The 12464-nt window shown below is 36.8% G+C and overlaps 1 protein-coding gene across 3 annotated transcripts in view; it reads right to left on the reverse strand.

The window, feature by feature from the left end:
• The window catches only part of IFT88 (intraflagellar transport 88), a 45319-nt gene that overhangs the window by 2971 nt on the left and 29884 nt on the right, over positions 1-12464 (reverse strand). For all 3 annotated transcript variants that reach the window (XM_027677201.1, XM_027677200.1, XM_027677199.1), the window contains exons 23-24: positions 11838-11944; positions 7428-7482 (exon numbers count right to left, since the gene is read on the reverse strand). In XM_027677201.1, the coding sequence (XP_027533002.1) occupies positions 7428-7482; positions 11838-11944 (162 nt within the window). The remainder of the gene's footprint in view (positions 1-7427; positions 7483-11837; positions 11945-12464) is intronic.

The raw sequence follows: 12464 nt of genomic DNA on the forward strand, positions 1-12464 counted from the left end.
CTTGGACAACCTAGGACCCTTAAGTTTTATTAGGGTTACATCCAAGAAAGGAATGAGGCAGTAAATCCAAAATTTGAAGTCAATTTCCCTCTCTTTTTCTCTCCCCACCTACTGGATGTCCAACCTGCTCCCCCTTCCATAGCTCTGAAGTTCCTTAAGCACATATTGCTATGATTGAGTTGCCCAAAATGGCCATGCCTGCAGGTTGTTCAGCCTGTGACCCGGGAGCCTAAGCTCTCCGTTCTGTTTATGAGCCAATACAGTAAATGGAATTGTGGAGTGCTGTAACAGTGAGTAAATGTAGCTCTTCACACAACTTTTCAGGTTTCAGACTTGATTCAGTTGCCCAAACACATTATTTACTGTTTTTAATGGACTGGATCAACTCACCAAAGGGTGAGATTAATGCTAGAAGTAGTGCAAGGAAAGCAGCAAGAACACAGGAAAAGGAACGGGAAAGAAAAGAAGTGCTGAGAGGGAGTGGGCTGTTGTTTCCAGAAACTGCACACTATTTGATCAATACATCCCACCTTGAGTAAACACACCCTGGGAAAAACTATGAGTAGGTGTCTATGGGCACAGTGTCCTCTTAACACTTAAGCAGCAAGAACATACGGATGCCTTACTAGATTAAAGGTCTATCTAAACTGGCTTATTGTCCATACAAAAGATCACAAGATGCTGAGGGAAGAGCATTGTAAGTAAAGCAAGCATATACAGTAGCTCTCCAAGAATAATTTCCTAGCCTTCAACAGTTTGTAAATCAAATGCCCGTTCGGGGAAATGGGGCAGCTCTTCGTGTTTAATAATGGGATCGATGGATTTATTCTCCAAGAACTTACCCGTTCTTCTCTTGTGACCCTGTGAAATTTTTGCATGCGTAAGAACCTGAGGTAAGGAGTTCCACCTTTCGTTTCCTCTGAACCTACAACTCTAGCCCCACCTCACCACAGAAAGGAGCACTCTGCCCTTCCTGCCCTGCATCGTATCCCCTTCCATATGCTGTCCAGTGGCAGCAGGCTGTGCTGGAGCATCTTCCTGATACATTTAGAAGTAACCTAATGAAAACTTTTTTCGGGTGGATCAGCAAAGCAATGCAGCTCACCTTACCTCTAGATGAGCATTATATCTTCAGCAAGAGTGAAGGCAAGGTTAACACCTCTTCTGGTAGCAGCCCACAATTAGTTTAAATTAGGCTAATGGGCAAAACCCCATTAAGACATGGAAGAGAAGTATCTTTCCTTTGAAAGTACATACGGAAGAAAGTAAGAGGTGCTTGACAACATCTGCGTTACATGGAGATGTCAGACAGCAGCTCAGGAACAGAGGTCTGGCTTCAATGCCTTCCTTCACCTGAGGGAGTTCAAACCCAGAGTTCCAGCTTTCAGGAGGAATGTCCTAGTTGTTGAGCTAATTGAGGTAAGCTTTTCTTGACACTCTGCCATGAGATACAGGATTTGCCTGCCAATATGGCAGCTATTAAAAATTCTGTTGACCATTTAACATGATATACCGGAAGTTTAAATCTGATTTCAAAGTTACTTTTTCTAGTTCTGTTTGCAGATAAATCATCTACATGTTTTTATCCAGTATATATTCACACATAATTTGGCAATGTTAAGGAATACAAGCTTGCAATGCAGACTTCAGGATTTTGGTATCCTACAGTGAAGAGAACTTCAGGGAAGGAATTGTTTTTAAAGCATTTTATCACAGACATGGATACTTTTGGGAGATGAGTTTTACAGATTCTACTCACCATTCCCTGCTGCCCTCACCCTATCCAGGAAAAAGATTTTATAACATTTTGGATTAGGGAATGAAACTAACTTTCACCAAAGTAATATACAGAAGAAAATAAAGCTAACATTGGGTCAAAGTATAATAATAAAAACTCTGGATAAAAAGCTTTATTTGTAGTTTTTCTCTACTAATAACACAGCTTTGAGTGTTAATGTCTTTCTGATTGCCCTTGCAATCAAAGGACTACAAGCAGACGTTTCTCAAACTGCAAATTAATTCTATCTGCATTACTGTATTAACTGTACAAACACATGCTCCTAATTAAAGACAGCTTTTGAATAATGGAAGACCACTGTTGAACTAAATTGTTCTCTGTATCAAAGGAAGCCTTCACTGCAATGAATACCTGTTCCTTATTTACTTATTGTGCTTTTATTAATTATGTTATTATTATAGTTCATGTGGAGGCCAGTCCCTGTGTACTCACTTTGGGGTGAAAATGTGGACACACACACATAAACTGACTGCAGGAACATGGCTCCAGGTTTCAGTTGAAAAAGCAACAGTAACTGATTAAGTAGAGTTGGTCAATATATTTTTAAAATCTGATTTTAAATACATTTACTCTGTAAAACAATTATACTTTAGACTTGGATTATCATGCTGACATTATCTTCCCCTCAGCAGCCTTAACTGGGGACTATGCATACAAAGACATAAATAATAGACTCTGCACGCTGATATCTTTTACAGTGCATTCCTTTCTCTCATCTGGTTAAAAGTCATGGCCATAATACTATATTTAGGTTATTTAATTTATTCTATTATAGTATGTTCCATTTATTTAGATTTGTTCGACACCTTACAAAAACTAATTTGAATTAATTCCTCCACATAGAATTTGGAGGGGAAAAAAAAAGAATCAAAGCATAAAACTTAGTTTTGAAAAAATGGTTAGTTTTATATGGCAGAAAAATAAATAAAGCAACGTACTTCAAGAGTAATCCTATTTTGTAATAATCCTATTTTAGGAAGTGATATCTAGCAAAAAACATTCTAAATCTTTTTATGTGTTTCTGTACTTCCTACATCACATGATACCTGTCTGTACTCCAACCCATAAAATCCACCGTATTTGTATTTATTTTTTAAAGGAATCTCACTAGTTGCAATTACAGTGATGAGACTACTGCACTCGATATTCCTCCAATATCACAAAGGATGTAAATTAGAATTTTTAGTATTATTTTACTCATCAGGAAAAGATAACAAAGGGTAAGGTTGTTTGGTAATCCACCTCCTCTGCAAGATGCTTATGTAACAAAGTGCACAGTGGGTTAATGCTCCATTGAATCCAGAATGCCTTTTAATGCAGCTTTGTGTATCTTTCATATTTGGAATGCAGACACTATCTTTGGAGAACAATGGGCATTGGTTTGACCAAAGAGAAGAGTAAGTTCAATGTAGAAGCCAGACTATTATATTAAAACTGTGAAACGGCATGGGAAGTGATGCAATTTTTAACTCCACTGCAGCTCATTTTGATTTGATCTGGTGTGTCAGTTCAGCTAACTCCTTAGGTGAGTTCATAGCAGAAAACTTAAGATATTCTCTTCACTCAGAGATTTCCCTGTCTATTAAGAAAACATTTTTTCTATTTTGCACACACAGCCAATGGAACCATCTCACAATGACTTTTAATTAACAAGGCATCAACAGGCACACAAAGCCTGGAAAATGTAAGTGATCATGAGGTCCTGGCTGCAGGGTAACAAGAAAATCTCTTGCCTCTCAGTCAAGATTATCTGTGATGCTTACAGCCGTAACATGTATAATGTGCTTCCATAATATATGAGGAAATCCCTATGAGATGGTAAGAGGTGTTCGAATACAGGACGGACAAACCCATTTCTCCACCAACACCATCACCAGTGAAATGAAAAAGGGAAAAGACACCTAAATTACTCTCACATGGTGTCCTTTCCAAATTCATCTGGACAGGCTTAGGTAATAAGGAGAATGCAAAGCGCTCAGCCTTTCATCTTCTGAATTCAACACTGCTTCTTTGGGCTCCTGTCCGAGACTCCATGGCTCCTCTCATCCAGTAGTACAAACCCACCCATTCAGAGAGCTCGGCAAATGCAAACACCAAGTAAACACTGCTATGGCAATGTATTCCTTAAAGTCATACTTTTCATTATCTAAAGGCACCGTGCTATTAAACAATAAAAATCTCTTATGTAGTAAAAACCACAGCGCCCTAACTTCTAAATTCTGGATGTTACCATCATATTTCTGCAAAACACAAAAAAATGAGCACAAAACCAAGAAAATATTATTGGAAAGGAAATCTTTGAGAACTGCCTAAACTGAGATGTACTGTTAGCTTCCTTCAGGGTTTTGTGGTGCTTTGTTTTTGTTTTTTTTTCTTTTTCTTTCTCCTTTCATATAGTAAAAAGAATAATTTTAACAGGACCGTATCAAAGTCATCTCCTTCCAACATAAATCCAGTAAGATTGAAAATCATAAATCTGATAATTGTAGGGAGAAGAAAATTTCACTTTTTATAATAAGAGTGACAAATGTTTTCAATTTTAGGTAGGCATTTTAGATTTAATGCTCATCTTCCACATACGACAAGAGTAGACTTTAACTGATGTTGATACAGATGTCAGTTTTCTTGGTCTCCCTGCTTCCATTCTGTGTGCCATTCATACATACACTAATCCTACTGCGCAAATTGCGCTTTAGTGCATCTCATACACCTTCTGTTTTAATTTATATTGGCAAAGTAGTGGATGACCTTTGAAGTACAAACCCTGTCAGCTTAGTTCTCTTTCCTCTTAGCTTCCTCTTTAATAGCAACTGTAGATCATATTTCCTAGACCAAGGAAGTCTGAATTATTAATACTTATAATATAAATAACTATATAGGGACAAAATACTTGGGGGGAAAAAAAAATCCGTTAGGAATGCCAGCAAGTATGGGGACAGCGAGCTGGAAGGGAAGAAATAAAACAGGCATCATACCTAAAATATTTGGTATGCATACACACTTCATTTAGCTAGTAAGTACGTTAATTTAGCTAGTAAGTACTAAGCTAAGGAGGATTCCATGCTTCACTGGGTTCAGTAATGATGGCAAATCCCTCATCCAGTGTAGAAAAACGATCCCTTTTAGTCTTGGCAACACTACTGGAAAAGACTAATCTTAAAATGTATACCATTTAAAAAAAATTCTTCTTTTGAAGTCATTATGAAATAAAATAACCCATGTTTATATTTCACATGTGTCTTGACACAGGCCATGTACAGAAATTTATTAAACTCCAAAAATACAGCTCATAACACAGCTAAATAATGCCAAACATTAGACAAAATTACTCAGTAATCCTCAGTAAAAGGCAGACAAACTACAACATAGTCCTTAACATCTGACGCTGTGAGTGTGCAGTTTCTTCTCTGATAAGGCTCCCCAGAGTCAATATTACCAGTTAAAACATGCGTAACGCCTTTAACTTGTGCGAAAAATACATGTAAGTATCTCACCACAACTTTTAATTAAGAATCCCAGCAGACAAGTTAACTCTAGGCTCAATACAGGACCTTCTTTGTACCGCTGCGTGTTTGCGGAGTCATTTCCAGAGAGGCTGGATCTTTGGCACTGAATTTGTATAACGAAGACTTCTCAAACATGCTCTTATACAGACTTGTTCCCAAACTGGTTTTTTCCATTCTTTCATATCCTTGACATAGTATCTCCAGCGACAATCTAAGAATTATGGATAGGGCAAATTCTAGGTCAATTTTGTCCCTGCTTACTCTCTCATTCTCTTTTTTAATTAAAAAAAAAAAAAAAGAACAAGTTTTCATAGATACTTCTGTCCTTAAAAGAAGTATTGACAAACTGGTAGTTTGGGGGATCAGTGTTGTTTTACCATCCTTTCAGCCTGATCAGTATTTATATCTTTTGCTAAATTACTAACACACTCTCTCCTGATAACATACCCCTTTTTCACTAATGAGGGTGGGGATAATTACGAAATAGAGCTGTAAGATAAGAGACCCTTCGTGCCCTTTGCCTACATGCCTGGTGCAATGTTTTGCATAGCTGTAAATATCCTTGCCTGCTACCAATGCTGCTCTTCATTTCTATTTATTTTAAGACAAAGTGGATCTTACTTTATGACAGAGAACAAGGACCAATCCTGTCTCACGCCGATGTTTTGTTGGCACCTCTAGCTGGCTGCCTGATTACAAGGCTTATGTAACACAGGAGAGACCAGAAACATTTCCATTCCTCTCTGTTACCAAATCAAGGAATTTCACTCCAAGAATTACTTTGGCCTGAGGCCCAGAACAGGTAAAATTCAATCCTAGGTGTACGGAGTTTCTTCTACATATCAAGAAATGATTTAAAAGCTTCTCTAGTGAAACTACTGAGCTGAAAAAGGAATGAGATCTCTCTTAAGCACCCAACACTCACTCTTAGGCGTTAGAGAATCTAGGAGAGCAGTCTTCATAAATGTAACAGCATTTTAAGATCATCTTCAGATTACACTAATAATTTCCATGACTTTTCATGGCCCTACAGAATTTGATACATGTTGTAAAATATCTGCTATGTAGATGGAGAAATAAAGTTACCAAATAAGAAAAAAAAATCATAAATTATTTCACTGTAAAAGGAAGGGAAGAGAGGCAAGAATTTATAGGGGATATCTTTTTATGAGACCCATCGATATTAAGATAAACTAAAAGCACAATGCAAAGAAACCATTTCCTTTTTGGGTCAAAATATGGATTTTTTTGTCCAGGTGGCTGAAGTAGCCTTAGGTCTGCTAGTTTTCTTAGAGTGGCAGTGGGGAACATTTAGGTTTACATTAATAACATTTCACGGATTTAATAGTGGGAGGAAAAAATCATTAGCTCTGCAATATGCAGGCTACCTAGTGCAGAAAAGATGAAGCAGGACAGTTTCCTGACTTACATTGCACGAGTTTTATATTTATGGAAGTCAGCATTGTAAACCTATAGAATCAGAGAGGCTGAGTAGTCAGTGAGCAAGCTTTCCTTTAGGGAAGACTCTAGTACTTCACTTCTGCTATACTGGGAAAAGGGGAAGGAAGAACTCAAAGACAGTAAGGGTATGTTATCCTTATGGAGTTGGTTGCACAGAACAGCCTCTCGAACTTGTAACGAACACCTAACATAGTAGATTAGATGGTGGGCGAAAAATTCCCTTTCCCCAGTGTTAAATAAAGAAACAATGAATTCCTGGTTTTTGTGGCTTATGTGTTCTGTTTTGTTATCATAAATCATTCCTTACAGTAAATATTCCACAGTTAACGGGATAAAAGTGTTCAAATACCAAGTTAGAGGGATAAAAATGTTCAAGTCCACAGTACTGAAAAAAAGCAGAAATTTAGCCTTAGAAATACCCTGATATCTGTATATAAAACACAAATGTTAGACCAAATCCATGCTACTGCACAAGTTGTCGTTTCATACAGCAGTGAGATAATCAAAAAGTTTGAAACAATTTGTGAAGTACTTCCATATTGCTCAATGCATATTTGTGTGCATTTCAGAATGTAAGGAGACTTTACAAACACTTTCAGAAAAACTGTTTTCTTTAGGATCCTGACAAATTGCATATTTAAGCAGAGGCTTTGCGTACTTACCACCACCTCCCTCTTTGCGGTTACGTGCACTGCCATCTCTGCCAGACTTAATGCGCTGGGGAACAGTGAAAAAGGTTTGAAAAGAACAGAACAATAACCCCCATTTAGTAATATATATATACTAGAGATAATTATTGAAAATTCAACTTAGCTTATTAATAAACAGTAGAAGACCATTAAACTAGACTTACTATACTGCAACTAATAAACCCTGTTTTTTCAACATACAAAACTGTCCTTAAAATCATTGTTAAATCCAGTGTTTACGTAAAACAAGAGTTCTGTGAAATTCAAAAAGAATATCTCGATAAATTATTTTTCTTCAGATAAAATTTATACAAGGAATGTGCATAAAAATAGTTCAGATGTTCCTTTGTAAAGTACAGCTGAAAAAACAGGCAACATAGCCCTCCTTGCATGAGTTCAAAGTAGCCTCTGCCTATTAACATCTTGTAAATCCCAAAAGCATTTTATTATTGTAAAGACTCAAAGGGGAGAAGTACGGGAATCTATAAAAAAACTATTCACCCTATGGATCTTGGATTTTGAATTCTTGGCACAGCACTGTACTTCACAGCAAAATTTAATTTGCTGTTGAGTGTTAAATGCAAGATAAAGGTGAAGGTAAATGCTTTAAAAGCTGTGTTTAAAAAGTCAGCTCTCTTGCAAAGAGGAAGGTACCATAAACATCTTCCAGCTGTGTTTTTTTTAAGGGTTATTTGAAAACTTTAACAGTTTATCAAAACAATACCTCTGTATGACATGGCAGACTCAGCTTCTCCTGGCAAAACACCGAATTTCTCACGCATACATCTTGTCAATTACAAGAACATATATCTCAGCAAGGGACTTTTTGATAGGTAGGTACAAAAACTTGGTGTTTAAAGTACTCAGATATTAATAAAGTATCTCTGCATCTTATTTCAAAATATGACTTCAGGATCTGAATAAAACACACGTGCACACTACCTAACCATGTCTTCAGGTCAATTACTGAAGCTTCTTCACTCATTTTTCACCAGAACAATATAATGGAGTCTGGCAAAGTTGGAATGGTACCAAAGAAGTGAAAGAATTTTCAAGATTCATGCCAACAGAAAAAGAAAGAACTCTTAAATCAAAACTCACAGGAGTCAGACAGGAAAGCATTGAGCCTAGTGTGAAACCAGGATTAGTCTAGGAGCAATTTAGTCTGGAACTAGAATTTCGCATACTTTTTATTTATTTTGGGAAATCCTCAAGTCTAAAATATGTTCTCTGAATTTTGTATTAAATGTCGTTTTCACAGTCCAGTGAAGTAGCATACATCAATCCTTCAGGAAGCATGTTCAGACTCTCCAAACATTGAATGACTGACATCAAGTCTGACAGGGGAAGCTCAGCTTCTGACTGCCAGACGGAAGCAGTCCCTAGATGACAGTGCCCTCTCGGCATTTACATCCTAGGACTTTACTCCCAAAATACTACATCAGTACTACAGCTTAAGCATATGATTAATTCCTGTAAAGTTCCAAGCGAGTAGTTTGTAAGTAATCTCATACTAAAAGCAGACATTCAAAATAGGTTTCCACCCTAAAAATGCCTGTTTCTCTTCCATGACTGCAAAAGACATTTAGGATGGTTAGCCCAGATGTAGATGCCTGAAGGTAAGGGCAGTAAGTCCCTGCCAGCATTTGCACCTATCATCACTGCTTTACAGCACACCCCATCAGCCCCTCATTTTCAGTCATTAAGCTCACTTAATGGAAATAAGTAGTAATGTGTGTATACATCAGTGCCAAGGAGCTTGTGTGAACTTTTACACTATTACCTGTCCTTTTTAAACTGAAACATGAAAAGGGAAGATTAATGCAGCAAAAAACCAAACCAAAACCAAACAACGAACCCAACATCCCCCCCAGAATGCCCCAACATAGGAAGGTTGCAGTAAAAATTGAATGCTGTGAGAGGCAGGGAGAAAAATTTCTACAGGGAATGAACTCCACAGATGTTCTCAGATTCTTGGCTGGAAGTATTTAACAACTTGTCCATATTTGAGAAGTGAGGGAAATAAGTACTCCAGAATATTTATTTTGGTAAAAACTCCATGTGGATGTACTTATTCTGGAAAAACAATGCCAGAATAGCAAATTTTGATAAATTTCTACAGGAAGACAAAGTCTGTGTGCAGACTTTGAAATGCAGGTATACTATACTAGCATTTAACTATTTTGTGTTTACTGGGTGCAATCAAAAAATCATGGCTTAGTCTGAAACTGGGAGCAGGAATTGAACTATATCTGGTACTGCTAACTGAAACCAGTATTCCTATTGGAAACTTAGGTGGTGAAATATTAAAATTTTGGTTTGATAATTTTAGAACTTGACAGTATAGTTTATGACTATATGGTCATGGACGACAGAAGAAAATTCTTAGGACAAAAAACCCTATTAATTTCAAAGCCAGATGGTAGACATAAGAGTAAAAAATCACACACAGACCCCAATCAAAGAAAGAAAAAAAAAATCTCCAACCCAAAACCAGGGTATGGAACCTGGATGCAATCACAAAAAAAAGGAACTGCAGGGCTATTGTTTGCAAGACAGCACTGATGTTGGGATTCTGTCACAGAGATACTCAACTTCTAATATAGGACAGCCACATACTAAATTGCAGTGCATTCTGAAACACCTTTTCTTAGTCTTTGTTCCTTTACTATGCAGTAACTTGTGCTACCATGCATCTGTACTGGATTCCACTGATACCTCTGCATTCAGATATGACAAGTACGAATTCCCTTAACACGATGAAGTCAGAATGAAAAAAACCCCATAATTTAAATGTAATTTCTGTGTTACTAAAATCTTAAGTAACTTAGATGATTAAAACTTCTAAATATTCTACTGGTAGCTTTTTCCTCACGAGAAAGTAGAGAAATGGTTTCGGAAATCTCCCACTTCCAATGTGAAATAAACAGAAAGAGATATGACTTTTTTTTTGTAACATATTCGAACATTAAGTTTCTGAAAGGAAAAAAGGTGTTTTCCTTAAAATCCTTGACATTTGCAGATCTGTGGTACATAATTAACATTTTCAGTGTAAAAAAAAAAAGCCAGAATTACACGCAAGGAAATAGAGAGCCTCTCTGTCTCCAGGGACCTCTGTCTCTCTTATGAACTATAAAATAATCCAGTTGTAACTGGCTTAATTGGTGAGCTTTCCCAAGTAAAGTGCTGAGGTATTGAAAGTTACTGCAAAGAGCTATGTATATTACTGACATTGAAATGATACTCACTAGAAACCAAGCAAAACCTGTTTAACACACTTTAGAGAGATCTCTTAATTATGAGTTTTGCAGAATAGAAACATATCTGGTCATCTGTTTTGCTTACTGATATGATTATGGAGAGACATGGAGGAATACTAATCCCACTACAGCTGCAGATTGCTTCTTTTGTCCATTTTCACAAGTGCTTTAAATTTTACATTTACTGAAAATTCAAACCAATACACTTCAGCTAGTCCTTCAAAGTATGGTTGTAGCATAAAGCTGGAATCCTTTGATCAGTGTTTCCCTTTGTGAGTTTCATTTTTAGAATGTCCTAGTGTTCACGTGCATACTCAGACTCCCTGGAATTTAAGTAAAAGTATCTAAGGATGCATGTACACATTATCTGGAATCAAAGGGGACCCAGTAAGTGTTACTAGGAGCACAGAAAATTAGTTAAGACTTAACGTGTCCTAATGTGACTATGTAGCTCTGAGGCAATAGGAAAAGCAAACTTGAACACTTTGCAGCTCAACAGCACGGGTACTGCTTTTCAAACAAGCAGCTGTTTTTCATTTTAAAATCTTACTTTATCACCAGAATAGCAAGAAAACAATGCACGAGTGCACACACACACAAATGTGAGCTCACTCTTCTGAACAGAAGACAAGTTATGATCTCATACCTTTCACAGCCTGTTGCTGTTCCATGCATTTTTTTTCAGTTTAAAAATTGGTACTAATACAAATAGTTTACGTCTACCTATGTGATCTGTCAATGTTGCAGCTTTGCATATAAGAAAAAGGCAAATTCTTAGGCTCCCTATCTCTCCCTATAGTTGCATTATTACTTGGCTCATAAGTACACTAAAGTATTAAATGAAATCTAGCAAGTAGGTAGGAAAGATGACATTCCAGAGACATTGAATTATGCAAGTGGCTCCAGCATTCCCACCACATCCACATAGTCCATCTTTCACTAGTATTAAAAATCACAGAAAATCTGGTACTCAAAAACTATTCAGACAGATATAAGACTGATCAGTAATTTAAAACTAAACTCCCCAAACCTCAAAACATAAGTCTCTCTAAACCAGGAAATTAATAACACATTCTACCTTGAAGTAAAATAAACACTATTTTAGCTTCATTTATGTACTTACCTGCTCTCTTATTTCTTTTAATTTTTCCACTTTCTTGAGCTTTGTTATATATTCCTGGACTTCCTTCAGCCCCATATCTGTACAGAGACGAACTAAAAATCGGAGGCCTAATTGAAAAGTAAAAAGCACCATTAAAAAAGGCTTACAAGCAGGTCCAACTACAAGTGCACCCCAACAGAACTGGACATGCAGAATGGCAAATAATGCAAGCAACTGTGCAAACAAGGTGACTCCAGTCCAGTATCACCATCTGAGTTGTGATATTTTGCAGGTAATTCAACATTTTCTGTGTGTCTATATCCATGAAGAATACAAATACCATTTATACATGTGGAAGGCACAAGACATACTAACTCCTCTGGCTCAGAACTCTTAACATTTGTAAAATATTTTGGAAGCTGGAAGCATAGTAATGATACTAAGACATTACTGAGGAGCTGCTATCAAGAGCATTTTCTTGAAAACAATTTTACAAATGCCAAGTGAATTAAAACGTTTTTTTCTGTTGCTGTGGTTGATTTTTAAAGAGTAGTATTTATAGAATTAAAAAATCCCAACAAACCTGACACGAAAATCAACTACAGCTGTATGATTGAACCAGAAGAACCCCTAAAAACATTCTCCTGA

The sequence above is a fragment of the Neopelma chrysocephalum genome, unplaced genomic scaffold (genome assembly GCF_003984885.1).
Source record: "Neopelma chrysocephalum unplaced genomic scaffold, ASM398488v2 Primary Assembly neopelma1_43, whole genome shotgun sequence".
In the NCBI taxonomy this organism is placed as follows: domain Eukaryota; kingdom Metazoa; phylum Chordata; class Aves; order Passeriformes; family Pipridae; genus Neopelma; species Neopelma chrysocephalum.